The 27,629-nt window shown below is 42.7% G+C and overlaps 1 protein-coding gene across 4 annotated transcripts in view; it reads right to left on the bottom strand.

Moving 5' to 3' along the window:
* The window catches only part of IFT56 (intraflagellar transport 56), a 357,694-nt gene that overhangs the window by 254,319 nt on the left and 75,746 nt on the right, over positions 1-27,629 (bottom strand). For all 4 annotated transcript variants that reach the window (XR_013594114.1, XM_078640297.1, XM_078640309.1 and 1 more), the window contains exon 4: positions 25,273-25,387. Coding sequence is in view for 3 of the 4 variants with exons in the window: in XM_078640297.1 (XP_078496423.1) it covers positions 25,273-25,387 (115 nt within the window). In the remaining variant the exon portion in view is untranslated. The remainder of the gene's footprint in view (positions 1-25,272; positions 25,388-27,629) is intronic.

The following is a 27,629-nucleotide window of genomic DNA, read 5'->3' as shown; positions in this document are numbered from 1 at the left end:
CATTGGACAGTGGAACTCAGCCAGCTGGCAGCCACAGTCGAGATGCTCATGGGAAAGCCACCTCTGCCCTACGAGAATGGAGAAAGTTGCTCCTTATATGATACATTGTGTGTTGTGATATTGTTTGCTGTACAGCTTCCCATGGGAACCCCAATCTCGCTAGGCGGTACCCAGAGATGCAAAGTAGGCCTCCAAATAGTCTATTCTGATTGGTGTGTTACCCAAACCCTACCTTAGGACCAATCCAAATTGAGGGATTCTGACACTTTGCAACATTGGGGGGTGGTACACCGTCCCAAAACAGTATATCTACCCTGGGTTCACTTAGGGAAATTGTCCGACTTGTCTGGTTTAGCTGACCTGTCACTGACCCAACGCACTCAATAGGTGACTGAAGATACAGAGAGCTGCGGAGCACTCTGTCCGAAATTTGACCATAGACTAAGGTTTTACTAAACCTTAAAGTGCTGGCGGAGCACTTTGCTGGGAGTTCGCTGACCCAATCGGGGTCCTGATTGATAGCTGCAGAGAGGGTGGAGCGCAGGCGTTGCTTCCGAACTGCGGGTGCTGGTCCTGTCCTGAGGGTCCTGTCCGAGAGGTCCTGTCCTGATTCCTAATCTGGGGGTTTCCTGTCCTGTCCTGGGTGTCCATTCTGCACCTGCTGTCCATTGAGGGGTATCCTTCCTTGAGGGTTTCCTGTCCTTAACTGACCCGTGGCCAGGGTTTGGTTTCCACACCAGTCTAGGTAAATATCACTCTGAAAACTCTGAACCTTGCACCTTTCTGAATTTTTGTCTTTTGCTTCAATAAAGACATACCTTTGCATATGTTAATTTTCCATGCTTTTTCGCAACCATTGAATCATAAAGTCATTTGCATTTGTTTCGTAACGTGTTCCTATGTTATCCTACCTGTTAGAAATTATATTTTGCATTGCAGTTTGTTATTTCCTGATATGGTCTAGAACCTCCTTATTTAAACTGTCTAAAGAACTTTTGCCTTAAAGCATAGCGTGTCTCTCTTCATAGACTCCCCTATAGATATAAATGTCCCGAACTCCTGTCTCATTGTTCTCTGAGATAATTCTAGAATACTAGTCCTAATCGAAGCCTATCCCATCTTTAGTGATTCATCTTAAACGTTCTAATTTCTGATCCTCCATATTAAGTGTGTCCTGGTTCCATTAGTTTATAAATGGTTGCACTGACTTATTTGCTATTCAGCTATGTACTTTCTGTTATTCTGATTATCGATTGCTTAATTACTGTGAATTTGATACTCTCTGAATTTTACTAAATTAGATAAAGACTTTAAAACTTCCAGTTGTCCGTGGTCATTTTACAAAGATTATTGAATGTTATTTGTTGAGTTTGTATTTTGCTGCCTTTCCTTTTACAGCTAGCTCCCTGATCCATTGTGGTCATAGGTACCCGCGTCGGTGGATGGTAAGTCGGGTACGCTGAAGAATAACAAAAGGAACTCACAAATATCTGATAGCAGACCGTGAGGTCATCCGATCAATGTATATGGTGATTTGAAATATATGGGCCCGAAGCCGGAAGTGGCGAAATTATTGGTCGGGTGACCCGCGCGCTCTATCACTACCACCTGAACCCAACAAGTCGATCAGATGGCTACCAGGAAAAGGGGTTTTGGCAGCACCGCCAATAATAACGTGATGTGTTTTTTCTAGGGTTATATAATTGTCGGTTGCATCAGTTACAACACAAGAGCTCCGTCAAACGACTGCTTTGAGGTTAGAAGCGTCTGCAAGCTCAGGAGAGTTTAATCCCTGCCAGACTGGATTAGAAATAGGACTCATTGGGACTCACAGTTGGACTAGTGGGAGAGGGAGATAGCTTTAGACTTATTACAGACATATGTCCACCTTTGCGATTGCAGTTTTGCAGTTAAAAAATAATTTCTTTTTTGGCCAGCAAATTTGAGCACAACATAACCAAAATGTAGTCATTAACAGATTAATTGGATGAGCATCTCATCGAGTAAGTAATGTCCGATCTGATTATAGATAAACAGTTACACTTCATACAAAACCAGTGTATGACTATATGAATCTCCAGGTAAAATACTGGAACACTGAAGTGATTCTGCAGATTTATGTTCTCCCTACCAGCAGAATTACCCTGGCCTGAGGTCTGACCAGAGAGCGATGTATTATTACCTTGGGACCAGTGAATGACCTGTGTTGACCAGTGCTGCCTCAGTAATACCTGTTAAGTAATTCAAAACATTGACTTTTTCCTTGAAAATTGGTGGAGTGCTTTCTGAGATCAGAAATCTTTTTTGATCTTCCCAGGGCATGTTACATAGAATGGCCATAATGGTGTTGTGTTCCCCTGTGACGTATGAACAGTCAAAGACAATCAATGCTTCACAGCACGTGGCTCTGGGAATCACTGGGATGACAACACTATCTTGTTCCTCGCTGCTTCCTGATGTAATACATTACTGATGTGTTGCGTTGTGTTGTGAAGGCTTTTTAGAGCAAACATGAGTGCTCTAAGTTCCAACAATGTTTTCTCTGGAACCATAGTTTTCCACATATGGACTCCTCAAGCCAGAAAGGAAACAGCAGAGATGACACTTGTGAGTCTTGCTTTAAAATATGCATTGCATTCCAGATATGCCACCAGTTCAAGGAGATTTGGCCTTTCTAGACGATTTTGAAATATTCTTCCAATCCCCCAAGTAGAAGGCATTTTGGCATGGTTGATCAAAGAATTGTCCCCATCATTGATTGTGGTGTTCTCACTGCACAAAAAGGATGCTTGCAGAAAAGGGGCTCCCCTAATGAAGGGATAATGATCTGTTCTCTGAAAAAAAATATCAGTTGTCCTTTTTTCTGTGTCTAATATGTTAGTCAGGAACAAATTCTCTTTAAAGGTACCAAAGGTGACTTTTCCCAATTCACAGAAAGACCCAGCTTATGCAGTAGGTGTATTCTGCAGTCTTAAACAGAAGTATATGCGGCTGATGCCACGAATGCCCTTTATTTGAAATTACTTGAAACTGTTGCATGTATCCGATTTATATGATATTGAGCACCTATGCATTTATAGTGATTTCCCCCTAAACTAGTATTTTTTAGGAATCTCTTCTTACCACGGGGCACCAGAAAGTAAGAAATGGAAAAAAACTGTCCCTGGGGTTTGGGAAGCTGACTGGTGATTTTCCCAGGGTTGCATTAGGGCAGCTTAACCTCTATGTGTTTCTGAGAAAACTAGGATGAAAGCAAAGTCTCACAACCTGTTTGTACATGTTCCTCCAAATCAGGAGCATGGCGAAAATAGGGCTCCCACCGGATTCAAGACCTAATGAGGGTCTTTAATCCTGTGGCAGCCCTGTTTTGCAAAAGCAAAATTCCTGCCAGAGGCAATAGATATATTTAGAAGTTGGCTTTGCCCTTTCTAAGCCAGTAGATGAGATCGTTGTGGAGAAGTGTGGCTCAATGGTTAGAGCGGCAGACCCTGATGCAGAGGTCTAGCCCGGGACCAGGGTTCAATTCCCGCCTCTGCAGGTCTTGGGCTCAACTTCCTCGGACCTGATAATTCTCGCCTCGGTGCCTATTCTAATCATGGGTCCCACTCTGCAACTCTGGGCAATAGCTTGCTTAATCTCCACAACGGCCCCAACAACGCTAGGATGCCTGGCTTCACCTTGGGGGTGCCCAGGAGTGGGCACTTCACAGGGAAAGGCCAGGAAGGGTTCCTCAGCGGTATTCGTACAAGCGCCGAGATGCCTCATGGGTGATTTGTGCGCTATACAAGTACCACTACAAAGCAAATATCTTATTACTTGGGATCCAGAGGGAACAATGCCCATTCGGTCTCTTACCACCTCCCACAATGACCACACACAATGAGAATATTTATGTATTCATGTGTCATTTTTTATAGCACAAACCTAGCCAAGAAGGCAGCGGAACACTGTACAGGGTGAAAGACAATCAAACAGTAAATGAGTGATAGGAAAGGTAGCAGGTTATTGGATTATTATTCCATTGTGATGTAATGTTCTTTAAAAGGTGTGTCTTCAACTCTTTCATAATTTGGAGCATTGCTGGGGTGGACTGTTTAATTCCATATCTTGGGTGCACATATTGAAACGGAGTACTGTCTTTTCCATCTGAGGCCCAGTAGTAGAAACATGGTAAGGGGAATGTGACAGGAGAGAAAACCGAGACACTGGACACCACCACTTTGACTCACAACTATGCTGGGCACTGATAACAGTAGGTCTAAGTGGGTCTCTAAATGGATAGGAGAAATCTTAATAATCTGCCAGGAAATTTCTGCCACTATTTTTAGCAGTGAAAATGATACACCTTAACTGTAGGTCTATGTAACCAACTCTCTGTGTTCTCGTATGAAGCTTGCGATTTCTGAAACTGAAGCATAACAAGAAATGAGTAACTTTACATACTTTCATCAACATTTCCCTCCTATTGGTACGACAACTACCTCAAATCCATAAATATGTGCTCTACTGATGATGTTAAGCTTAATTTCTACTTGACTCATGTCACTGTAAAAGTAATGAGCAAACATTAATGCTTAAAGTCACATACTCAAAATAGTTCAAAGTTCAGACCTCAACACAACTTGATTTTCAAAATATTTCTTTGTATTAACAAACTGTCTTCCATTACACTCTCCAGGAAGCAACTGAAGTTTGCAAATTTGAAACTCTGCATTCAAGTATGAGGTCTTGGCTGCAGGAACACTGTAGCATTATTTCCTAGTGTGGACACCATGAAACAGGAGGGACGTTTTACCCAATGATCTAAAATGGGCACATCACCTCCAAACAAGAGTGAGAAATGTTATTTGACATTAGGGCGCCGTCTTATAGTATTTCTCCACACGTGCAAAGCCTCACATTAAATAGCAACAACTTTGCACAGCCTCACACTAAGCAGCTCCAACTTTGAAGGCTGCTAGACTTTCTTTCTCTGAAATTAACTTGGTACGAGAAGGTTTGGAGTATTATGCCCCAGTGCCATAAGTGGTAAAGCCATGTCTCCTTACAATCTAATTGTGTCAGATGGCAACTTAAATCTACTGACTTCGATATTGGCTAAAGTGTGTCAAAGTATTCCATGAGAGTGAAAAGTCAGGAACCTCCTTAGGGTAACATCGTCCACCATATCTTGTCCAGCCACGTCTGATGAAGTCCTAACACTGTGGCTTGAGGCAACCTAATCATCATAAGATCAGATGTGCCTGTCTCTTACATGGGCAGTGCTGGATTAGGTTTCCAAACTTGCACTGTTGGGACCTGTCATACCTCCCTAGGAATGCATCTAAATTGCCATATGTTTGGATAAGCAGACTTTCTCACCTATGAGGTCCTTTTTCTTACTATCCTTCTGGTAGGTCCAGTGAGACGAAGTGTGATGTATTCCTATAGGTACTGTATCGATTCCCCTATTCCTGACCCTGGTCTGGTTAATAATTAACTAGCAGCCATCTAAAGGTGCAAAAACCGTTATCTGATTAAGCCACACCACGGCACAGAAGCGCGTTATCTGATTAGGTCATAACGCATGCCATCTAATTAGACAAGCGATATTCCTCCAGCCCCTGATAAGGCATACGGAGTTCTCAAAACAAATCAAACCTACAGCGACCTGGGAAATTCCCATAACCATTGTTTTGATTTCACCGAGAACTTCAGCAAAAGAATGTGCGAACGAGCCCGTTCATATGACATCCTTATTGACGTATATATGTCCATCCTTACGTCAATCTCGGCACCTTTCAGGTATAAATATTACCGACATTGCCTTAAGCAAACACATGCGGTGGTGACGAGATCGGAGCAGCGAGACGTGCCGAGGAGCCCAGCAGAGAGCGAAGCCCACAGGCGCTGCCCCGCCTTCCTGACGCGCTGAGAACGAGACGCTGCCTTTCTCCTGCTGAGAAATACAGCTCCGGCGCTTCCAAGCAGCCCTCGCAGGCAGCTGGAATATCAAGACCTGGGATAAGAGATACCAGCCCTCCATCATTCTAGATCTCAGGTACAGAACTGAATAACCCCTTGCAGAGAATTCTCGAATCAGTCCCTTGGCAAACAAACTTAACTTAAACTGCTACTTATCTACTCCCGCCCACGTATTAGGCTTAGGTCAGGTACACTGGGGTAGGCGTGGTTAGAAGCACCAGTTGAGTATGATTAGTCAAATGTATATATGTATGTATCTATTTTATCCATTTTAAAGTATCATATGGGTCAGAAACCATATCAATGCTTTTACAGTATTATTTTATAATTCTGTCTTTACTGTATGCACTTTACTTAACTACAAGTATTGCAATAATAGCGATTCATTTCTCTTGTATGAGAAAGGAGACTGATCAATAAATAACATCTTTTATTGAACACGCCCGTCTCTTCCTTTTCTCTACAATCTGGTGAAACTAAGAATGCACTGAACTGACTGAGTAAAATAAGTTGTCTTTTGTTTTCACACGACTCTAGAGATACACTCTTGATTAGGGGAGAGCAAAGTTGTCATGTTCTATGGTTGTCAGAAACTAAATCCCTTCTTGTCTATCCAGGGAGGTTAAAATCCTCCTTGCCTATTCGAGAAAGTTTCTAGTGAACTCTGAGCTAGCTGGCAAACACAAAACTTTAAGTCTAATATCGTCGGTAGAAGACCTAGTTAACCTCTGCCCTAGGTCTATACTATTGAAGATATTATTCCAATGCGCAGAGCCTATTGGGATAATAGGAACTACACTACATGGCGCCCAACGTTTGGATAGGCGGTAAAACTAACGCAAGACATTAGAGTAACTCAGTCGTGCTTTTTCACACAGACCCCTTTCTTCCCATAATACTCCAAAGACGTCTGGAGTGGGTGAAAGGTCATATCCGCCAAACCTCGCAGGAGGAGACTCCTATGTATGGTTCTTGGTTTATTCAACGTTGAAGGATACACTGTTCCAAAATATTGTGCATCTAATCTTTGTTTCCATAAAAACCTGATCTGCAAACATACAGAATGACCTTCCTGTCAGTAAAATGACAGAAAGTGAAGAAGAAAGGGAGACAGTGAGACTAGCAGCTGAACTCCTAGTAGCAGACAATACTCTGCTGGAAAATGACCCAGATGCAATACTCATCCCGGTCAACATAAGGAAATCTATAACCCTAAAACTTATAGAAAATGGGCTGACACCAAGAGGTGGTACAGTCATATTCGTAATTGAGGCACACGAATATCGGCAGACAGAGGTATTCTATTCATGGATAAACTTTCCAGCAGCAAACGCTGTAACAAAGGACTTCCACTATTACAAAATAGAGGAACCTCCTAGTGAGTACACTCCTTTCGAGGAAGTGGAAATACCACTCAAATTCCAAGAGCACCTGCTCTTGTTTCATGTCGCCCTAAAACATAATAATCACATCACCAGGCTCGATCCACTAGGTAGACCAGGAGCAACGTGGCCGGTCCTAGCCGGATACACACCACATCCAGACATTGAAGAAATGCCTGCACCAGATCTTTTAGCACAGCTAAAACAATTAATAAAAATACATAGACAATTAGTCCAATATGTAATGCGGACTTCAACAATCCAACCAGCTATTAAAATTCCACAGCTGACCAATCATCAGGGGAACACAAATAAAATTACACCTCAGAACATACAGTCCTGTCTAGGTAAAGTACCCGCAAAACGGGAACAAATTCTTTTCTGGCTAGCACAAAAAATCACTCAAATAGAGGCGGTGTTTCCAGATACCACCCCTGTTGAGAAACATAGGATTCTGACTATCTGTCTTCCAATGGGAATCGCACCACATGTGAAGGACTGTGACACTTGGGGAACAGTCTTTGCTTCCATTTACACAAAAACACATGGTGTACCATCCATGTCAGTAATACCAGATGTGCTAAAACAGATTCAAGATGAATACGGTCCAGAACCCGCTTTAACTCTCGGTATGAAACTACTGAAAGATTTCAAGCAGGTCTCTGCAATATTATTAGCCAACATAAAGGGAGAAGCAGCAAATGTGGCGATTCACCAGAGGTTAAAGGAGACAAATATAGCAGACCAACCATCTGAAATTGCCAGAATCATAGAAAAATCCTATGAAGAACTAGGAAGAGATAGTTTGGGTGGAATACCAGTGAAACCCCAACTAGTTGAAAGTCCTGAAAAGGTATTTATAAAAAATAATTTAAACAATCAAAAAAAGAGCTGGGATGGAAATAAACAATCCAATCCTAAAGAAAAAAGATTCCAGTCCAGAGGAAGGTCTCCTCGGCGGAGAGAAAGATCTCCTGATCAAGGATGCAAGTCTCCCCAAAGGGAGCCCTCTGTAAAAAAATACAACATTAGAAATAGGGAAAATATAAAAAAACCTGATAGATATCAAGATATTGATACACGTCCCTCTCAATCTTTTCAGACTTCCTCGCAGAAATCGGAAAGAAGAGGACGATCAGAACACAGGGAAGAGCACGTCAAGTCCAAAGACAAAGAACCTGCTCATCTGAATAAAAAATTACAATTTCCAAAAAAGAAGGTAGCCAGTATTAAAGTAATCAACAATGTCGAGAATACTGAGGACACAACTGAAAAACGGAGAATGGGCTCAGACAATGCTAGACAGCGCAGCAGAAGTGAGCATAGCTCGCAAAGTCCTTATGAATCATCTGGAGACAGTGGACACGAATGAATACATTCAGGTGGAAACTGCAGATACCAGAGTTAGCAAACCTCATAAAATATATGAAATAACATTGCGTATAGAGGGGGATAAGACTAGAAAAATAAGGGGTCTATTTTGGGATAATCTCTCCAAGGGCTATGACATCCTTCTAGCTGAACGAGACTGGCCTCCAGAGTTTGTCAGGGAGTGCCCACATGGCGAAGAAATAATTATGCCTGCCTTCTCAAACCATATTCCAATTCATAAAAAATATACACTTGCAAGAAAGTGGGCAGTAGCTCAAGCCCCTGCCTTATATAAAAATCATGTGGGATGGGATGAGGACGCTCCTCCTCACAAAATCCAGTTAAAATCACAACCTACTGCACAGAGGCAGTACCCGATTAAGCAAGAAGCTAAAAAACAGGTAAAAGAGATCCTAGATCAACTTGAATACCAGGGGGTAATTGAAACTTGCACCTCACAAATGAACAACCCTTTGTTTCCTGTCTCCAAACCAGATGATTCATATCGTCTAGTTTTGGACTACAGACACCTTAACTCATGTTGCAAAACATTTGCAGTACAAAACTCGCATAGTGCTGCACTAATGAATAACATAGTGCGCAAAAAATACAAAACCACATTAGACATTTCTAATGGATTCTTTTGTCAAAATATAGCACCAGAGAGCAGATATTTGACGGCGTTCTCAATAAATGGCACGCAAAAATATTTCTGTCGTTTGCCCCAGGGGTTCAAAAACAGCCCAGGATTATTCTCAGCGAGAGTAACAGAATTACTTCAAACATATGATGACGAGGCATTATCTTATGTCGACGACATCTATCTAACAGATGATGACTTGGATACTCACTTGAAGAGAGTGAACACCATAATACTTGGGTTCGCAGCAGAGGGTTACAAATTCAACTTTAAAAAGTCAAGGATTGCCCATCTAACAGTCCTGTTTTTAGGATATGAACTATCAAGTGAAGGCAAAAGCCTGGCCGACAATTTCCTAGAGAAATGTGCTGTAATCCAAGCACCTAGAACACTGAAAAACTTGCAATCAATTTTAGGCTTCCTAAATTTCGGAAGAACTTACATTATAAATTATGCAGAGAGAATTAAACCTCTCTATGATCTAATAAAACCAGATTTTAAAAGAATCAACTGGACTCAAAAACACACAGAAATTTTGAGATCTTTACAAACAGATATGTTAGTTAAAACAAAATTACAAACACGTGACAACACACGCAACCTTGTGATTCGAGTCATCCCAGGAAGATGCGGATTCACATACCTGACCTCTAATGAGGGAGAGAAGGTACCAATAGCATACAAATCACATTTGTACACAGAAGCTGAAAAAAGGTTCAGCATTAAGGAAAGCATTGTTCATGCGGTTCAAACAGCTGTAGCAAAGGAAAAATGCCAAGCAGACGGTAGACAGGTTACAGTCAGAACAGCAGAATCAGCTTTTGAGGCATTAACAACACCATGTAATTTACCGACAACTGCACTAAATCCAGAATGGGTACAATGGGTAAATTCTGTTGCTACAGACAAAGTAAAATACAATTTTGACCCGGAAATGAAAGAATTAAAATTTCTAAAATATGAGAGAGAATACCCTCTGCCAATCGACATTCTGCCTTTACGACAATACGCCTGTGTAATATATACAGACGGACATGCTCAACCCTCAGTTTGGGGAGAGCTGGCTTACAACGCCACGTGCGAAATTGTAAAAGAAGTGTGGCGCGGAAGCAAATTAAGACCTCTACTTACAAAAACACACTCAGTGGAAAATAATTCAGAACAACAAACTGAAATAATAGCGTTAAAAATGGCGCTAGATAATGCCGATCGCGAATTTCCGACACTCATAGTGTGCGATTCGTATTACTGCGTCAAATCATACAATAACGACTTACAGAAATGGACTCAGAATGGTTACAAAGATGACACAGGTGCCACAATAAAGCAGAAAGCGCTTTGGGAACAATTAGTTCTTTTAAAGAAAGAACTACCAAAAACTCACGTGATACATTCACTGAGTCATCAGCGTGATGGCGTTCACGTTGCAGGGAATTCATTGGCTGAGACAGCCACAGCGGAAGCAACAAAATCGGCTTCCGTAGCTACAAAAAAGCGTGCAGTAAAATACATTGACGGTGAAACTGTGCTGGCGGTGAAAACGTCATCAAAAGGCGACTGTTCAGCACTACCGATCAATTATCCACTCAATTATACATACATAATCGATGCAAACTCAGTCCCTTTTGCTCGAATCCCTGGAGTGGGGGATAGAGTAATTCCAAACACGGACAGGAGAGGCTTGTTAATAGCAGACGCACATATGGGTGAGGGTCTCAGATGCCTTAAGCTAAAAGATTCTCTGGAAGAATTACAATCGGTGTACTGGTGGCCAGGCATGAGCCTGCATCATCACATTTTTGTAAAAAACTGCCCAGACTGCAATAGAGATCGCAGTGGCGAGCGAGGAGGACTATTGCCATGGCACTTCGCTCCAGAAAAACAACAACAATAAGAAAGTACCCATCACGAAAAAACGTTATATTAACATAAAAAGACTAATTTTCACTTATAATGTAGACCCCAGCGCTCGGCTGACGTCTGGACTGTTATAAAAGGATTTGCGAGTCTATAATGGCATATACGCTAGAAGCATGCTACGTTATGAATAATGTATTCCCTTTAGCCCTCAAGCTTATGGTGAAGCATGGCCAAATGAGCATAGCATAGCGGGACTCTTCTCACTTCCTTCCTGAGGGATACGGGATGGTGTAAAGAAAAAACCAAGACATAGAGCAATCTATAACGGAAAAGGTATTAGGTTCGGGAGCTGGGTGGGTCAAACATTTAATAAGTGTCCAACGTAGTCTAAATAACCTGCCAAGGAATTCTCTGAAAGGGTTCAGTCCGTACGAACTATTGTTCGGACTAGAATGATGATCCAAGATCTTGATAGTCAGACTTCAGTGGTTAAAGACAAAAGCTTTGATATCAAAGATCGTTTGGCTATTTTACAGGACTTAAATGAAACAAGAAAAGACCTGAGCAACATAAAGTTGAAACAACAGCCAACAACCACTGAAGAGAAACCACCTGTCCCAGTAAGGCCTGTCTGGATTCCAAAGGTCGGGGATCTAGTCAGAGAGAAGATCGCAGTAAAGAAGGAATTTGGGCCTTCTTACAGAAAAGCAGTTCCTGTCTTGTCTGTCAACGGGACAAGATCAGTAGTACTACCGCCCCTTGCTGGTAAAAAGGAGAACCGAGTTGTATCCATCGACCTGGTTAAACCACAATCATGTGGCCGATAACAAACAGTAGGCCAAGTGGACTCCCAAGAAGTAGCAGAACACCAATGTTTGCTACGAATACAGAGGCTCAAACTGGAAGACTGATCACATTTGGAAAATCTACAGTGAATCAACAAGGACTATGCAACAAAGCAATGAAACTTGAACCTCTTAAAACCCAAATTAAAACTTTTCATCAAGAAACAACAACCTATGATGATGTAACTGCAGACTTTGCTAATGAAACAAAGCAAAATCCAAAAACAATTGGAACAATTGACAGAACAGCATCCGGCTACTTCATCAACTTCGATGATTCATCTGAAGACCTGAGTGAAGCAAAGAAACAGCCATCAACAAAAACTTTTAAAGACAAAGCTAAGGAACTTTTTCAACAGCTGAAAGAAACCTATTTCTCCATGGATTGAATTTTGGGTGGCCTTCGGTGCATTTATCCTCATTCTTTGGCTCATCATGGTACTATGCTTGGGACATTTCATTGAAGGAAAATATGCTAAAATGGACACAGCAAGCCAGAAAATCAACTTGGTCCTTAAACCACACACATCTTCACACATCGAGAAAAGAGAACTTTCTTCAGTGAACTTCACAGCCAATCCTATACCAGGCGGTGTAGCATGGGACAAAACTGATTATGAAATCTATGGTCCGGTTGAAATCCTGAAGTATCCACACCAATTCAAGATCTCATTGAGTGACTTTGTAAAACCGAGCTCATTTGCTGATGATTGGGACTTTGAAAGTATTAATGATATGATGTCTGATCTTGTGATGTCTGCTAAATTTACAGAACATGATTATTTGCAGGGTTCGTCTAATTATGATCAGATGTTCTGCTACAACCACTATGGTAACCATTATCTACATAAATCTGCTCAACCTAGAAATGTTTTAAATTATAACCAATGGGAACATTGTGCTACTCCTCCAAAAGACAGCTCAAAAACATTTTATGATAAATATTCATACTTTTCAGGGTTTAACACAAGTAATGCAGAAACATTTTATTTCAAATTGTCAAATAAGACAGGTATGAAGACCATGCTTACAAACACAAAATTGATATATTCCGATTCATTCTTTGAACAAATGAATACATTTGGGTTTGATTTCTGGAACAATAATATTGAAGCAAAAACTGTTTGGGGTACAAGAGATTGGCAAGTACAAGGTATAGAATCATTGTTTAGAGCCTGCATGATCCCAGAACAAATTATATTTTTGGATGACACTCTTCAACAAACTACCTGTCTTGGCTTAGCCAAAATCAAAGATTTGAACAAACCGTCTATTCCAAAGCCAACAATGAACAGTAATAGCTCTATAGATGTTGAGATAGACGTAAACCATATATTAAACCAAAACAGAACACATCCTGAATGGAAAAAATGGTTGATCTGGCCCACAGATACAAATAACTGTCAAGACAGATTCCTGAACAAAATACAGGGGTTCACATTGACTAGGCCAGACCCTAGATATTCCCAAAGACAACATCCAGGGATAGTAACCACCTACAGCGTGGGCAAGCTCTGCCTTCAATGGCTACAAACGTCCACACTGGCTGAAATTAAGCAACACCTAACTTTACTTACAGAAGGTGCTGACTTGCGTGATTTCATATTGGGACCACGCAAACAGCGTCAAAAACGTTTCATAGCGGCCTCTATATATGCAGCTTATAACGAAGTTTGGAAAGTAACTCAAATTGAGACAGCAGAAAAAAAACGGGAAATTGACCGTATTAATTTGGAAAAATCACTTTCTGTGGTGGACAATGGGTTAATGACTCTGTCCTCCAGAATATATTCTCTGGACAGCATTGTGTCTTCAGCAATCGATATAATATCGCAAGACTTACTGATGTTACAACACGGTCAGTCCCAATTGCGTTCTATTGTACAGCTTGGCTGGACGTTACAAAATCTGCGTTCTGGCTATGTGCCTTGGCGTTTAATCAACACAACGTCATTATTTAATATCTTTAACCTTACTGATAAACAAATCAGTTTGGCACAGAAGGGTGCTGACTATACAATTCTGAGCATTGAAAAACTTGAGAGATTACCATTGACAATGTCAGAACGACCTGTCATTGAATGGATAATACATGGAATAATAAATATTCCGATAACTACTTTCCAGTTTCAATTCTGCCAAAAATATATACAGGCAGGCCAGTATGAAAGGTTGGGTAAAGGATACATTAAGTCAATATGGAACTTGCCCTATACACACGAATGTGTCAGTAATAAAGGCCAGAAAGTGTTTCTCAGTGGCGATAATTGTGCAAGATCACTAAGCGGTACACTTCTGTGTCAGGGTATTAGTTTGCATGGAGCCTGTGAAGGGACTTCAAATAACCTTTCATGTTACCAGCTAGGCACACCTGCAACACAAATAGAACCATTCTTTAGGAGACTCTCGAACGGGAGTTACATTCTAATAGTAGATCGCAGATGTTGTAGTTTGCTGCCCGGAAAACCTTATCTCATAACCGTGACTAGGAAGGTCATGTGCTGTGAACGAGTATTGTTCCCTAACGATTCTCCAGACAGGGAGGCAAGGTTATGGCCAGATTTGAAAATTGCTTCTATTCGAATAGATACTTTAAGCAGAATGAAAACTGTGCTCCCACAGACGCCGACCAGGCTCACGTCATCAAAAGAAACGTATGATCTCCAAGTTGCAAGGACAACAGAAGAGATTCATTCATTATTATCAACTAATTCCCCCATACATTTCGCAGAAATAATGAACGAAATCTTAAATATTTCTGATACCACTGGTGTCTCCAGTGTATTTAAAGCAGTGTTTTCGGGTGCTTTAACTCCATTCAAAGCCATCCTGGGTATTTTTCCAGACTTTGTCCATTCCATTTTTGGCAGACTTCCACTTCTTTTGGGACTAGTAGCGGGTATTCTATTTTTGATCCTGTTATTTCGCTATGGCAAACCATGTCACAGACAAAACACCTGCGACAAGGGAAGAAATGATCCTAGCCATTGGCTACCGGGACCGCATAACTAAAGTCCTTGGACTAGCACGGCTTCGGGACCTGAACATGACTTGGTCTCTTTCATTTAGACCAATGTGGCAAAGTTGTGTTATGCCTGTATTAAGGTGCTTGCTATGCGGCGAAGAATGCGTGTTGGACACCTGTCTGGCACTACAATCGGATGTGCCAATGGACGCAGATACCTTGTTGGGTCCGGTAACGGCTCATGCATTGTGCTGTCCCCAGCGGCTACTAATCCTGATGACGGCATTCGTGGAGACTTCACCACTACGATTGAGGGGTAGTGAAGCACAAGATGAAAGCAGCATCGATCAGGTACGACCTTCAGTCAGCTATGCTGATCAAAACATCAATGGAGGCAATCATGCTCAGGCTCATGAATGCATGGTAACAACCTTTTCCGAATTAGTGGAACTTACGCAAGAAGCTGTAGACAGTTTTTTCAACAGTCTAAATGATATGATGTTTTCACCAGAGCAGCAGGAATAACTTTGAGCAAACTAGAACTCGGAGTTCTCTACATCCTGAATTTGGCCTTCAACATTTAAAAAGCGATATGAAAAATTTTTCTCATCAGTTTTTCAGACTGCAAGAACCTTTTTTCCCAATTCAAAAATATTTACGATTTTTGGGACACTTATCTTCTGCTTAAAGTAGACATTATTCTTAGAGAACTAAATTTCTATTTTAGGTAGTCACGAGACATTCGCTATCCTCTAGCACTATTATACATAACTTTATGATTGTGATGAAATGGTCTCGCACTTTTTTTCTGTATTAAGAGCCATTTCATGTGTGGTTTTCGCATTTATTCATGCTGAATTTAGAAATATGCGTTATATGTTTAGCATTATTAGACTGCTTGTGCATATAGTACACGTGATAGTACATGTGATTATGTTTCAACATTTTCAGGATGCATATGAATGTATTTTGGGGTGGTACGATATACACAAACGCTACTGGTTTCACTATGCCTAGATTTGTAAATATGGACATAGTCTACGTGGAGTGGGTGTGATGTATTCCTATAGGTACTGTATCGATTCCCCTATTCCTGACCCTGGTCTGGTTAATAATTAACTAGCAGCCATCTAACGGTGCAAAAACCGTTATCTGATTAAGCCACACCACGGCACAGAAGCACGTTATCTGATTAGGTCATAACGCATGCCATCTAATTAGACAAGCGATATTCCTCCAGCCCCTGATAAGGCATACGGAGTTCTCAAAACAAATCAAACCTACAGCGACCTGGGAAATTCCCATAACCATTGTTTTGATTTCACCGAGAACTTCAGCAAAAGAATGTGCGAACGAGCCCGTTCATATGACATCCTTATTGACGTATATATGTCCATCCTTACGTCAATCTCGGCACCTTTCAGGTATAAATATTACCGACATTGCCTTAAGCAAACACATGCGGTGGTGACGAGATCGGAGCAGCGAGACGTGCCGAGGAGCCCAGCAGAGAGCGAAGCCCACAGGCGCTGCCCCGCCTTCCTGACGCGCTGAGAACGAGACGCTGCCTTTCTCCTGCTGAGAAATCCAGCTCCGGCGCTTCCAAGCAGCCCTCGCAGGCAGCTGGAATATCAAGACCTGGGACAAGAGATACCAGCCCTCCATCATTCTAGATCTCAGGTACAGAACTGAATAACCCCTTGCAGAGAATTCTCGAATCAGTCCCTTGGCAAACAAACTTAACTTATACTGCTACTTATCTACTCCCGCCCACGTATTAGGCTTAGGTCAGGTACACTGGGGTAGGCGTGGTTAGAAGCACCAGTTGAGTATGATTAGTCAAATGTATATATGTATGTATCTATTTTATCCATTTTAAAGTATCATATGGCTCAGAAACCATATCAATGCTTTTACAGTATTATTTTATAATTCTGTCTTTACTGTATGCACTTTACTTAACTACAAATATTGCAATAATAGCGATTCATTTCTCTTGTATGAGAAAGGAGACTGATCAATAAATAACATCTTTTATTGAACACGCCCGTCTCTTCCTTTTCTCTACAATCTGGTGAAACTAAGAATGCACTGAACTGACTGAGTAAAATAAGTTGTCTTTTGTTTTCACACGACTCTAGATACACTCTTGATTAGGGGAGAGCAAAGTTGTCATGTTCTATGGTTGTCAGAAACTAAATCCCTTCTTGTCTATCCAGGGAGGTTAAAATCCTCCTTGCCTATTCGAGAAAGTTTCTAGTGAACTCTGAGCTAGCTGGCAAACACAAAACTTTAAGTCTAATATCGTCGGTAGAAGACCTAGTTAACCTCTGCCCTAGGTCTATACTATTGAAGATATTATTCCAATGCGCAGAGCCTATTGGGATAATAGGAACTACACTACAGAAGCGACAATCTGGAAGCATAAAAGACTAATTTGTTTAGCACTGGATATTTCCACTGTGTCCACAGATGGATGGTCCATGAAGAAAAATGCTTATTTAGGAGAAACCTTATAGTTCATCTCTCTTCACTGTTGACAAGATCTTGTACAGGTCGTGATCAGGAACTCTTGCATCACAGCTTCCAGAAATCACAGCAGCAATGGCATTTTATTTCAGGAGCAGAGGTAAGCTCCAGGAACTCAAACATGGTGGATGTCTGGATGTTATTTGAAGATCTGATATTAAGCACATTTGCCATTTTCCATGTGATTTCAATAAATGAAATGTCATCAGAAGCAAGGATACCAGAAGATTGAGCTGTTATTTATCTAGGGGGAGACAACAGGTCTAGCATCCCCAATCCAGAATCATAAGCAGAAGTATAATCCAGGACTGTTGAATGTGAACAGCCAGTCCACGTTAATACTTTAGTAGCAGATGGGAAAGAGTAACCGTGTTGCTTCTTCTCAGTGCAGGCACAAATATTAGAGTTACATTGTTTAGAGTACCAGACAGATATGTGTGTTGTCTGGATCCTCAAATAGCAATGGATCTCATGGGAACTAATGTAGGAGAAGAAATCACTGGTACTTGCCTTTGACATCATATGCCTTTTCAAGGTAAAAGAGTCTCTCAATGGCAAGTAATTAGTGTTGAGATGTTCATGGTGCTGTCTGCAAGGTTCTTGGTGGTGAAGTTGGTCTGAAAAAAAGGTTGTGGCTAAAGGCTGGACTGCAGCAGCCAATGTAAGTGTCCCTTCACCCTTATCTGATACAGTGGGTGTACTAAGAGAAAGGAGACTCATTGTGACACGATGAAGCCAACATGGTTCACTCACAATGTTTGAAATTGCCCTTGTTGTGGTCACAGTTAGGCAAAAGGTCACTTGGAGTACATGATGCTTTCATACCATTCTATAATTGTTCGTAAAATCTTTCAATGCGGGGCATTTCAGAAAAAAGAATGAGCCCATTTTAAACACAAGCTCAAGAGACTAAAATAAAAACCAAATACAACTTAGCAGGAACTATTTCACAATGATGCCATTCCATTAGTATTTTTATTAACAAAAAAAACAGAAAACTATTTCTTTTGGTTCAGTCTTAAATCTTGTTTTAATAGTTCCTCAATAATTATAGAGGAGACACGGAGTCCAAAGAAAATGCTGTGTTTTTCTAACTTTTGACAGTTTGAAGAATCTTTACTTAATGAGGCAGGTCAGTTCAGGTTTGATTGTCAATTCCAAATAATTTGACAGAAATTGGTAGAGGTTCAAGAGTTATTAAAGAAAATAAACAATTTTTGAGGTCTGTGTAATAAATCCTTTGTGATCATTCTTGATTTCTGCTACAGCAATAACTAATACCCATATTTACTGCTAAGTTGGCATGAACACAGTGCTTGTGTCAGAATATGTTGCTTGGTGGTTATATGGCGTTATGTAAATGTTTCAGGTCTTTGCCATTTATTATAAGAAAAATAATCCAAAATCCACGCTTGAAAGGATGAATTTTTTGTCTAGGTGTCCCTTGAAGGTTGTGAACCAGTTTACATGATTTGAAGAACATTTTAATTGAGAGACTTAGAGGAGATGCAGTTCACAAACTTACAACGAACCAAACCTTGTCTAATTTAATTGGACAATGAAGTTTTCGTTTCCCTCTGCCTTTAATCGGATTGTGACGCAGGACAGGTTGTTCAGGAACCAAGTACACCAACACTGCAGGAACAAGCTGCTCACAGAACAAGCTCAAGTGGGTGGAAAATTCCCACAAATTCTACAAGAAAGACATCTAAAAAACAGAACAGGGTTTGTAAACCCAAGCAACAGTTTGTGAACATATGCTGATGACATCTCAGAAAGTCTAAACCTTTTTATGTCCAAACAAATATCTGCTTCACAAATCTAAGTCAGTGGTTCCCAAGCTAAATACTATTGTGACCATGCACCTTCACAAAAATGATTGTTTCAGTTAAAGATCCACTGTATTAAATTGAGATTTCAATAACTGGTGGTTAAAGATAAAGGAAACCAGGTTCATGAAGCAAAAGCCTCATTAAAATGTTTGCTATAGGTTGTGGTTTTCAAACTTAAAAAGTAAATTAAGAACACAAATATAATAATAACACTACAAACTTTCACTGAAAAAAAACTCATGTTAAGTGAAGGTATTGTTGAGAAATAGAAACTAAGGATGACAGAAATTGGCCAGTTACAGTTATGGTCGCCACTGGAATTATAATGCACCTACTGGCAAACTATAATTTAAAGAAGAATGCTGAAGAGCTGGTGAAAGTAACCATACCTGGTAAATGACAGCGGATTTTCACTTCTATATCTCAGCCCATCTCAACTACTGCAACCCATATATATAGTATTTTTTTTACTGATAATTTCTAAAAGTGTTACAGATTGCGCTCAACACCAATGGAATTCCCTGCGGGATATGAACGATGAAAAAGATCCGCTGATGAAGAACTGCTTAACATCTTCAGCAGGAATAAGAGACCAAGGGCCCGATGTAGGTAATTTTTAATTACGGGATCATAAATACCGACTCATACCGATTCGGTATTTATGAACCGGAAACCCAAATGTAGGTAAAAATCCGGTAAAAAATACCGATCGGTATTCAAACTCGGTAAATACCGAATCGGTATCTACCGAATCGGTAATATCCGAGTCGGTAACACCCATTCAACCCTATGGCCTTCCAGTCCCATAGGAATGAATGGGAGACACCGAATCGGAATTTACCGAATCGGTATTTACCGATTCGGTAAATACCGATTTCGTAAATTCCGATCTCGAAAATTCGAATACATGACATGTGAGCCTGTGCACCAATCAGGGACACCCACCACACCCCACAACCAAGCATCTGAGAGATCAGCCAATCAGGTGCAAGTACCACACCCCAGTACCTGGAGGTGGCCACACCCATGCAGGTGCAGAGCAACAGAACTTCAGAGAGAACTGGAAGGGAGACAGAGGAGCAGGCTGCACTGAGATCAGAAGAGAAACAGCATGGAGTCCCAGGAGGCACAAAAGGATGGAGGGGACAGAAAGAGGAAGGTTAAATTCAGCCCAACAGAGCTCCAGGTGCTGGTGGAGGAGGTTGTGCAGCACTACAGCCAGCTGTTCGGGAGACAGTCTCTGCAAGTAGCTGAGTCTGTAAAGAGGAACACCTGGCTGGCAATACAGAGCAAGGTCAATGCCCTAGGAGTGACCCACCGAGAAATTGACGACATGAAAAAGAGGTGGTATGATCTGAGGATCAACACCAAAAAAAAACTAGCCACCCAGAGGAAGGAATCAGCAGCAACCGGTGGGGGGCAAGAGCCGTGCCCCAAGCCTCACCGACATGGAGCAGCTCGTGGAATCCACCATGGAGACTGAGAGCATACATGGGATCGGGGATGCTGATAGCTCAGCCAGAGCTGCAAGTAAGAAAGGTAAGATGCATGGACACGTACCCCACCCATTCCCAGGCCCCTTCCCCAATGTGGGTGATTCACTCACAATCCAGCACACATGACTGTGGTCCCCAGCAAAGCATCATGGTAGTGGTAGTCATAGGTACATACATCAAAGCTGCCAACACCGAACCCTGCATGCCATGCCACACTCCCCATACACAAACAGTCTAGGCAAATGAAAATGTGTGTTAGGAATCTGTGTTGGGAAAACAGGCAGCTGATCATTGTCCATGTCTGTTCACAGGAGAGTCATCGCGCAGAGCAGCGCTGGGAGGGGAGTGTAGTGCCACAACAACGTCTGCGAGGGAGAAGGCCAAAGACACAGCTGGACCTAGCACTGTCCCTGAGGATACAACCACACCCCAGGCACCCACAGCAATGGAGCACGACACCACTGCTCAGCCACTGTCGTCCCTGCCTTTCGACACACAGACTCAGCCAGCACCTGCAGAAGCCACAACACCCAGCTCAGAGTCCCCTGTGCATGTGAGGCCAAGGAGGCATGACGTACCACCTTTAAGGATCCTGGAGAGCTCCGATGAGGAAGTGGTAGTGGCTCCCAGACCTAGTACACCAACAATGGCTGGCCACGATGGATAACTTGGGTCACTGGGATCTGGCCGTGCAGGTGACCGTGTCCGTAGGGCACGAGAGCAGGATGAGGGGCAGGATGTGCAGGGGGTCTTCGCTGGGCTTGAAGCCACAATGGTCAAAGTCCAGCGTATGCAGGCCAAAGGCACCATGGCAGTGCACCGGCAGGTGCGCATCCTGAATATCAGGATGTCTGACATCGATCGGGGGGATAGGTGCCATGGCAAGGGGAATGGAGGCCATGGGCAAAGGGATGGAGGCAATGGGCAAAGTGATGGAGTCCATGGCGGAGGGGGTGAGGGGCATGGGGGTGCGCATGGGCACCCTCTGTGACAGGCTTCAAAGTGACCAAGAAGAGAGGCGCAGGTATAGGCGCGAGGTCAGGCTGCTCAATCAGTCGATTAACCGGTTGGCAACTTCCACCACCCTGCAGTGTCGCCGCTCTGTTAATCTGCAGACTGACATTGTACACTGCTGCAGTGACTTGTCCCGGGGGATGGGGAGGGTGACCTCAGCAATGGAGGCAATGCTGACACAGCTGACAGCCACAGGTGGCAAAATGGTTGTTGGGGACACTGAGGAGTCAACGAGCAGGAGTGGGTCCAGCACGCCTGTTCAGGACATTCGTAGGAGCAGCAGACTCCATGCCGATGACACCAGCAACACTGCATATGTAGACCCCCAGCCCCGTGGCTCGCAAAACATCATGCGTAAGCGCAAGCATTGAGAGACATATTGAACACAGGACAGGTCAAAGTGAAGCTAACTTTGGTCAACCATTGTGCAAAGTGCATTTAATTTGATATATGTTTTTTTGGAAGGTGCCGTTGTGTACATTAAAGTGAGTGTTCCAAACACTGGACATGGCTGTGTGTCATCGCTCAATTAGAAGCATCTGTTGGTGATTTCTGCGCGTCGCAGTCGACCATCTGTTGCTGGTGCTGCTCCTGCTGCATTGTGATCTGCTTGTACTGTCCCATGATCAATGTCCTCATGATATGTCAGTTCTATCTCTGTGCCCTCCTTGGTGGCAAGATTGTGCAGCATGGCGCAGGTCGCAAAAATCTTGCAACAGATAATTAACGTGTACTGACGTGCACCTCCACTCTTATGGAGGCGCCGAAATCTACTTTTCAGCAGCCCAAATGTACGTTCCACCACGCAACGTGTTGTTCTGTGTGCCACGTTATATCGCCTTTCACTCCTGGTGGATGGGTTCAGGTAGGGGGTGAGCACAAATGACCGCAGGGCATATGCACTGTCACCTGGGTGGGAAAGGATAATTAGATTAGTCACATACTCAGGAGTGCTCCTTCTGCATGAACTGTCAGGGTGTCTCACACATACTTAGACAGCAGGTATCCATCACCAAAATCACCAGCCACAAGGCGTCTGTATATCCCACTGTTGGTGAATATGTAGGAGTCGTGGGTACTCCCAGGATATTTGGCTACAATGTCCGTTATCATGTTGCTAGCGTTGCAGATCACCTGCACATTGATTGAATGTGTGGACTTCCGGTTTCTGTATATGTGCTCAGTTGCTGCAGGTGGACATAGTGGGATGTGCGTCCCATCGATACAGCCGATGATGTGCGGGAACTATGCAAGTTGATAGAACTCAGTTTTTGTCCTTGCTAGTTCTGCAGGTGTCTCAGGGAACTCAATGTAGTGCTCCATCCTCTGCATCATGGCGTTTAGGAATTTTCTGAAGAAGCGTGACAGGCAGCTCTGGGACACTCCACCTACAGAGGCTATCACGTGCTGGTAGCTCCAAGAGGCAAGAAGGTGTAGGCAGCACAGCACCTGTACATGGAGTGGGATGGCGTGTGCTCTTGGGGTTGGGTGTTCGAGATATGGGTGGAGGTCCCTGATCAAGTCCAGGATGGTTCTGGGGTGGAGTCGGTACCTTTGCAGGATCTCTGCTTCAGTGATTTGGAAGAGGGTGATCCTCTGCCTATATTCCTGCTCCTCCCTTAGCCAGACCCTCTCTTCTGCTGCCTGTATCCGTAGCCGCCTTGCAATAACGTAGAAAGCCGCCATTGTGGGTGTACTGTTGCATTTTGGGAGCTTCTTATATATCCTGTTCTTGGTTTCCACCTGCTTCCAATCCATGTTAAATACCGACTCTTAAATACCGAATTTCACGAAATTCGGTATTTCCTGACTTTGCTACATCTCAAATGGCCTTTTTTACCACTTCTTATTTACCGACTCGGTAAATATGAATCCGGTATTTACCGATTCGGTAACTTACCATTTCCTATTTACCAATTCGGAGAATATGTATTCGGTAAATTCCGATTCGTGTAATACCGAATCGGTGTTTTACCAACTGGTATTTACCGATTCGGTACGTTTTTGGTGACATACATCTCGATGCACTAATACCGGTCGGTAATGGCCGAATTTACCGATTTTCGGCCGTTACCGACCGGTATTTGGCTACCTACATCGGGCCCCAGGTCCTTCTGACGGCTCGTGCACGATGTACAGAGATGAGCAAATAATTCTGAGCCTCTGTGAGTCAGGAAAAGTATTTTAAGCAGAGTCAGCTGTAATTTCATTTCTTCCAAGGCTTAGGAGCAGGCAGGTGACTGCTAGCTGGATATGCGAAGATCACTGTATTAAGAAGGTAGGCCTTGATACAGGTGGCTGCCAGAATCCAATAATGCATGAACAACTGCGTAAAAGACATTTTAACTTGGGCAGGCTGTCAGAATGGCAGCAGACTGCCTGGTAGAGGTTCTCCCACCCAATACAGAGATTTCTGCCTGCTTGGAAGGGATCGCTTTGGTGAAAGTACTTTCGTCAATAAGGTGGGAGTCCTTTCGGCAAAGCTTTGATGCCAGTCGACTGACATGTCATGGCCAAAATCAGAATTTGTTTCTGAAGTAAAAAAAGTTAATAGCACCAATGTGCAGGGAGTTTCCTACCTGAGCATCAGACTAATTGACTGTTGTTGCCTGCTTGGGTCATCCATGAAAGGCATGGGAGTGCCAGGCAAGAAAAATATGCATTGCAAAACTTGCATCAGAAAGGGCGAATTTTCATATGATTGACGGAGTGACCCTTTGGTGGGTTGGTGGTTCACAGGTCTCCACAGTAGAGGAAGCTGCGGCCCACCCATCAGAAACCTGGGGATTCCACCAACTCTAAATGAGACAGGAGAACTGTGAATGTGGTGTGGTGAAAGTCCCAACAATTCAAGGCAGGTAAACTCTAAGCGAGCTGATTCCAAGTCAATGAAGGAAGGAGAGAACTAGTAAAATGCTCCTCATGCTTTACGAATGAAAACAAAAGAGGAGGTGACTATGGTAGCCTGCAACACTGAGAAGATCTGCATATAAACAGGAAATGGACTGGTAACCTAAAACAATCAAAAGCTATTCAACAAGAGCCAGTGTCATCTCACCCACTTGCTGATAACCAGACTAAATTATCAAAGGTGGGCAAGGTGTCTGTTTGTACTCATGTTGACACTTAACAGTACCTGGGTTTTCCTGGGATAGGTACTGAACGGAAGGGCAAAAAAAATGAATACGTGAAGTAAGTGCCCAAATGAGACATACAGAAAAGTATGGAAAATACAAGAACCCTCAAACACCCCAAAGAGCGGACCTAAATAATATGTTTCAGCTCAATGCACAACTATGAGGCCAGTATAGCTTTTGTTCATACAGGAGAGTGTTCTATAACTAGGGTCGCCATTCACACTATGCGTCACTCACCTTTCACGGCTGCCTCCTCTGACTCCTTGTACATCCCCAAAAAGAAGTAGGTGCAGGCTAGATTCACCCAGACATCAGGGTTACAGGCCTCTTGCTTACTGACAAAGGTGAACTCCTATAAGGGAAGAGTGAGTGGCAAAGTAAGGCATACCTCTGTGGGAGATGAGAAGCAGAAAAGGGAACAAGAAAGGAGAAAACACCCAGAGAGAGATAATAAAAAAGGAAACAGAAAAGAGGACACATGTTATTTATGGAACCAGGGTTCTTGGAAGGCTATTAGACATAGAGTAGGAGGGATGTGCTTTACACTGTACTTCCAGGAGTCAACGAGCAGGTGAAGGTTAGAGAGAACAATATCTGGAGTAGTATCCAAGGGTGAAGGGCTATAGTGCGTTAGAAAAGTGAGGAACAGACTTTTGTCAAAAGCATTAGGTGGAGCAGTGTAGAAACATCCATGCTACATGGTGAGTTTATTTTAAAAATGAGATTTATTTTCGCCCCAAGGACTGAGAAATGGGGTATCTTCTATGAAAGACCTGAGGGAAAGAATCCTGCTCACCTACAAGGTGTGTTTAATTTAATTCTATTTGGACACAAAAGGGAAAGAAGGGAAAGGGCTTATGTAGAGTTTGGCGGGTGCAGGATACCCACCAAAAAGTGGGTGATGTCCTGTCTGCCTTATTTAGAGTGTATAGGACAGCTATGCACTGTAAATAGGGCAGGTGGGATATGTGATGCTTTTTGGTGATTGTTCTGCATCTGCCAAATTCTGACTATGGCCCAGAGTCTTGAAGGATACTCTGCCCTCAATTGAAGCCATTTCAGACAATGTAGAAGTAGGGTTGCTAGGCTTAACTTGAGGCCCAAGGATTTCATTTTTATGCATTTGTATTGGCATTTCAAAACACAACAATCGGTTACATTACGAATATTCCCTGTGGGTATCTCCCACAAGGCGTGCATCAATTATACAATTGCAACTCCTGTTCAACAATTGACTTTGTGCTTTCTTATTCTGCTGCTGTATCCTGTGGATGTACCAATGTATGTGCCTGGGTAGGTAAGTAATGCAATTAAAAATGCATATCCAACAATGTAACAATCACTCAAACCAGTCTGAAAATGGACCATACTTCGACAGTGTGATGCTACACTCAATAAAGTGTAAAGGCAGCGAACTAAGAAGGAGAGGCGGGGACCACTGTGCAGATTGCAAGATTGTGGGGGGTCAATGGAGATCGTCCAATGAATTTGTGCAGTTCTGTTAGCTGTTAAAACAATTGTTGTGGTGCATGGTTGTGCTGCACAGACGTGGTGAAGTTATGCATATCTGTTAGGGCTTTTGTTTTATGTTTTCACTGCAAATCCCCTCAAGGACAGTTTGTAATCTTTTTTTTTTTTTTTATTCATTTTTATTGAAAATTTTACAAAACAGCAAGGCAAGAGGAGATATTGTAATCTTTTTTAACCAGCTGAGAGAATGTGACTGGGAGTTTGTCCCAGGCATTAGCAATTAGGAATTTTATAACCCCCAGCCCCTTCTCTATGGAACACCATGCTTTCGTTAACCAACAATTCTGTGACATCATTCTACCACTGCTTCATGGGAGGGTCTGACCTGGCCTTCCAATTGATGGCAATATCGTTGATGCCCCCCTGCCAGCAGCAAGTCAGCAAATCTCACCTTGGCTTTACCTATTTTTGGGGCAGGGCTAGGCCTAAAATACAGCCATCCGCTTTCTTTTAATAACGCCTCCCCACTGTGCTCTTAATGCGAGTGCTGACAACATGCCAAAATGTTCCACTACTGGGCATTGTCACATCATATGGATGAATCCAGCCTGTTCCGCATGGCAGCGGAAACAGGCTGATGTCATACCAGGGTTCATTTTGCAGAGTGCATTCTGAGTCAAAAAGACCCTATGCTATTGGTTGGATTGGATATATAACAGTCCAGCGTTTCCAGATACTTTCCTGGGGCATTCCAAAACTTTGGCAGACCTTTTCATGAAGAGGAGTGGGACAATGTTGGCTTCTCACCTATCGTTTAACCTGGCCAGAGGTGCCCTTCTCAAACCCAGTTGGGCCCTATAAATCCAGGTAATTAGTCTTCAGCCACAGCTCATCATGAACAAATCCTACACGTATCCATGTGTCTGCCGCTCTCAGTCTGTAATACCCCATAGCATGTGCACACCTGCTGTCATGCCCTGTACTGAAAAGATTAACCTGGAGGGAGTCCAGTGTCTTCATTAAAGAGTAAAACATTAATAGAGCCACATTTCAAAAAGATCCCCTACCGTATCTTGCCCCACCTGCCATCAGCCCTTTGGTTCTTTGTTGCTGTGGAACTGTAC

Source organism: Lissotriton helveticus, chromosome 1_1 (assembly GCF_964261635.1).
Source record: "Lissotriton helveticus chromosome 1_1, aLisHel1.1, whole genome shotgun sequence".
In the NCBI taxonomy this organism is placed as follows: Eukaryota; Metazoa; Chordata; class Amphibia; order Caudata; family Salamandridae; genus Lissotriton; species Lissotriton helveticus.
The sequence above is the reverse complement of the archived record's forward strand: the minus strand, read 5'-3'. Positions and strand labels throughout refer to the sequence as shown.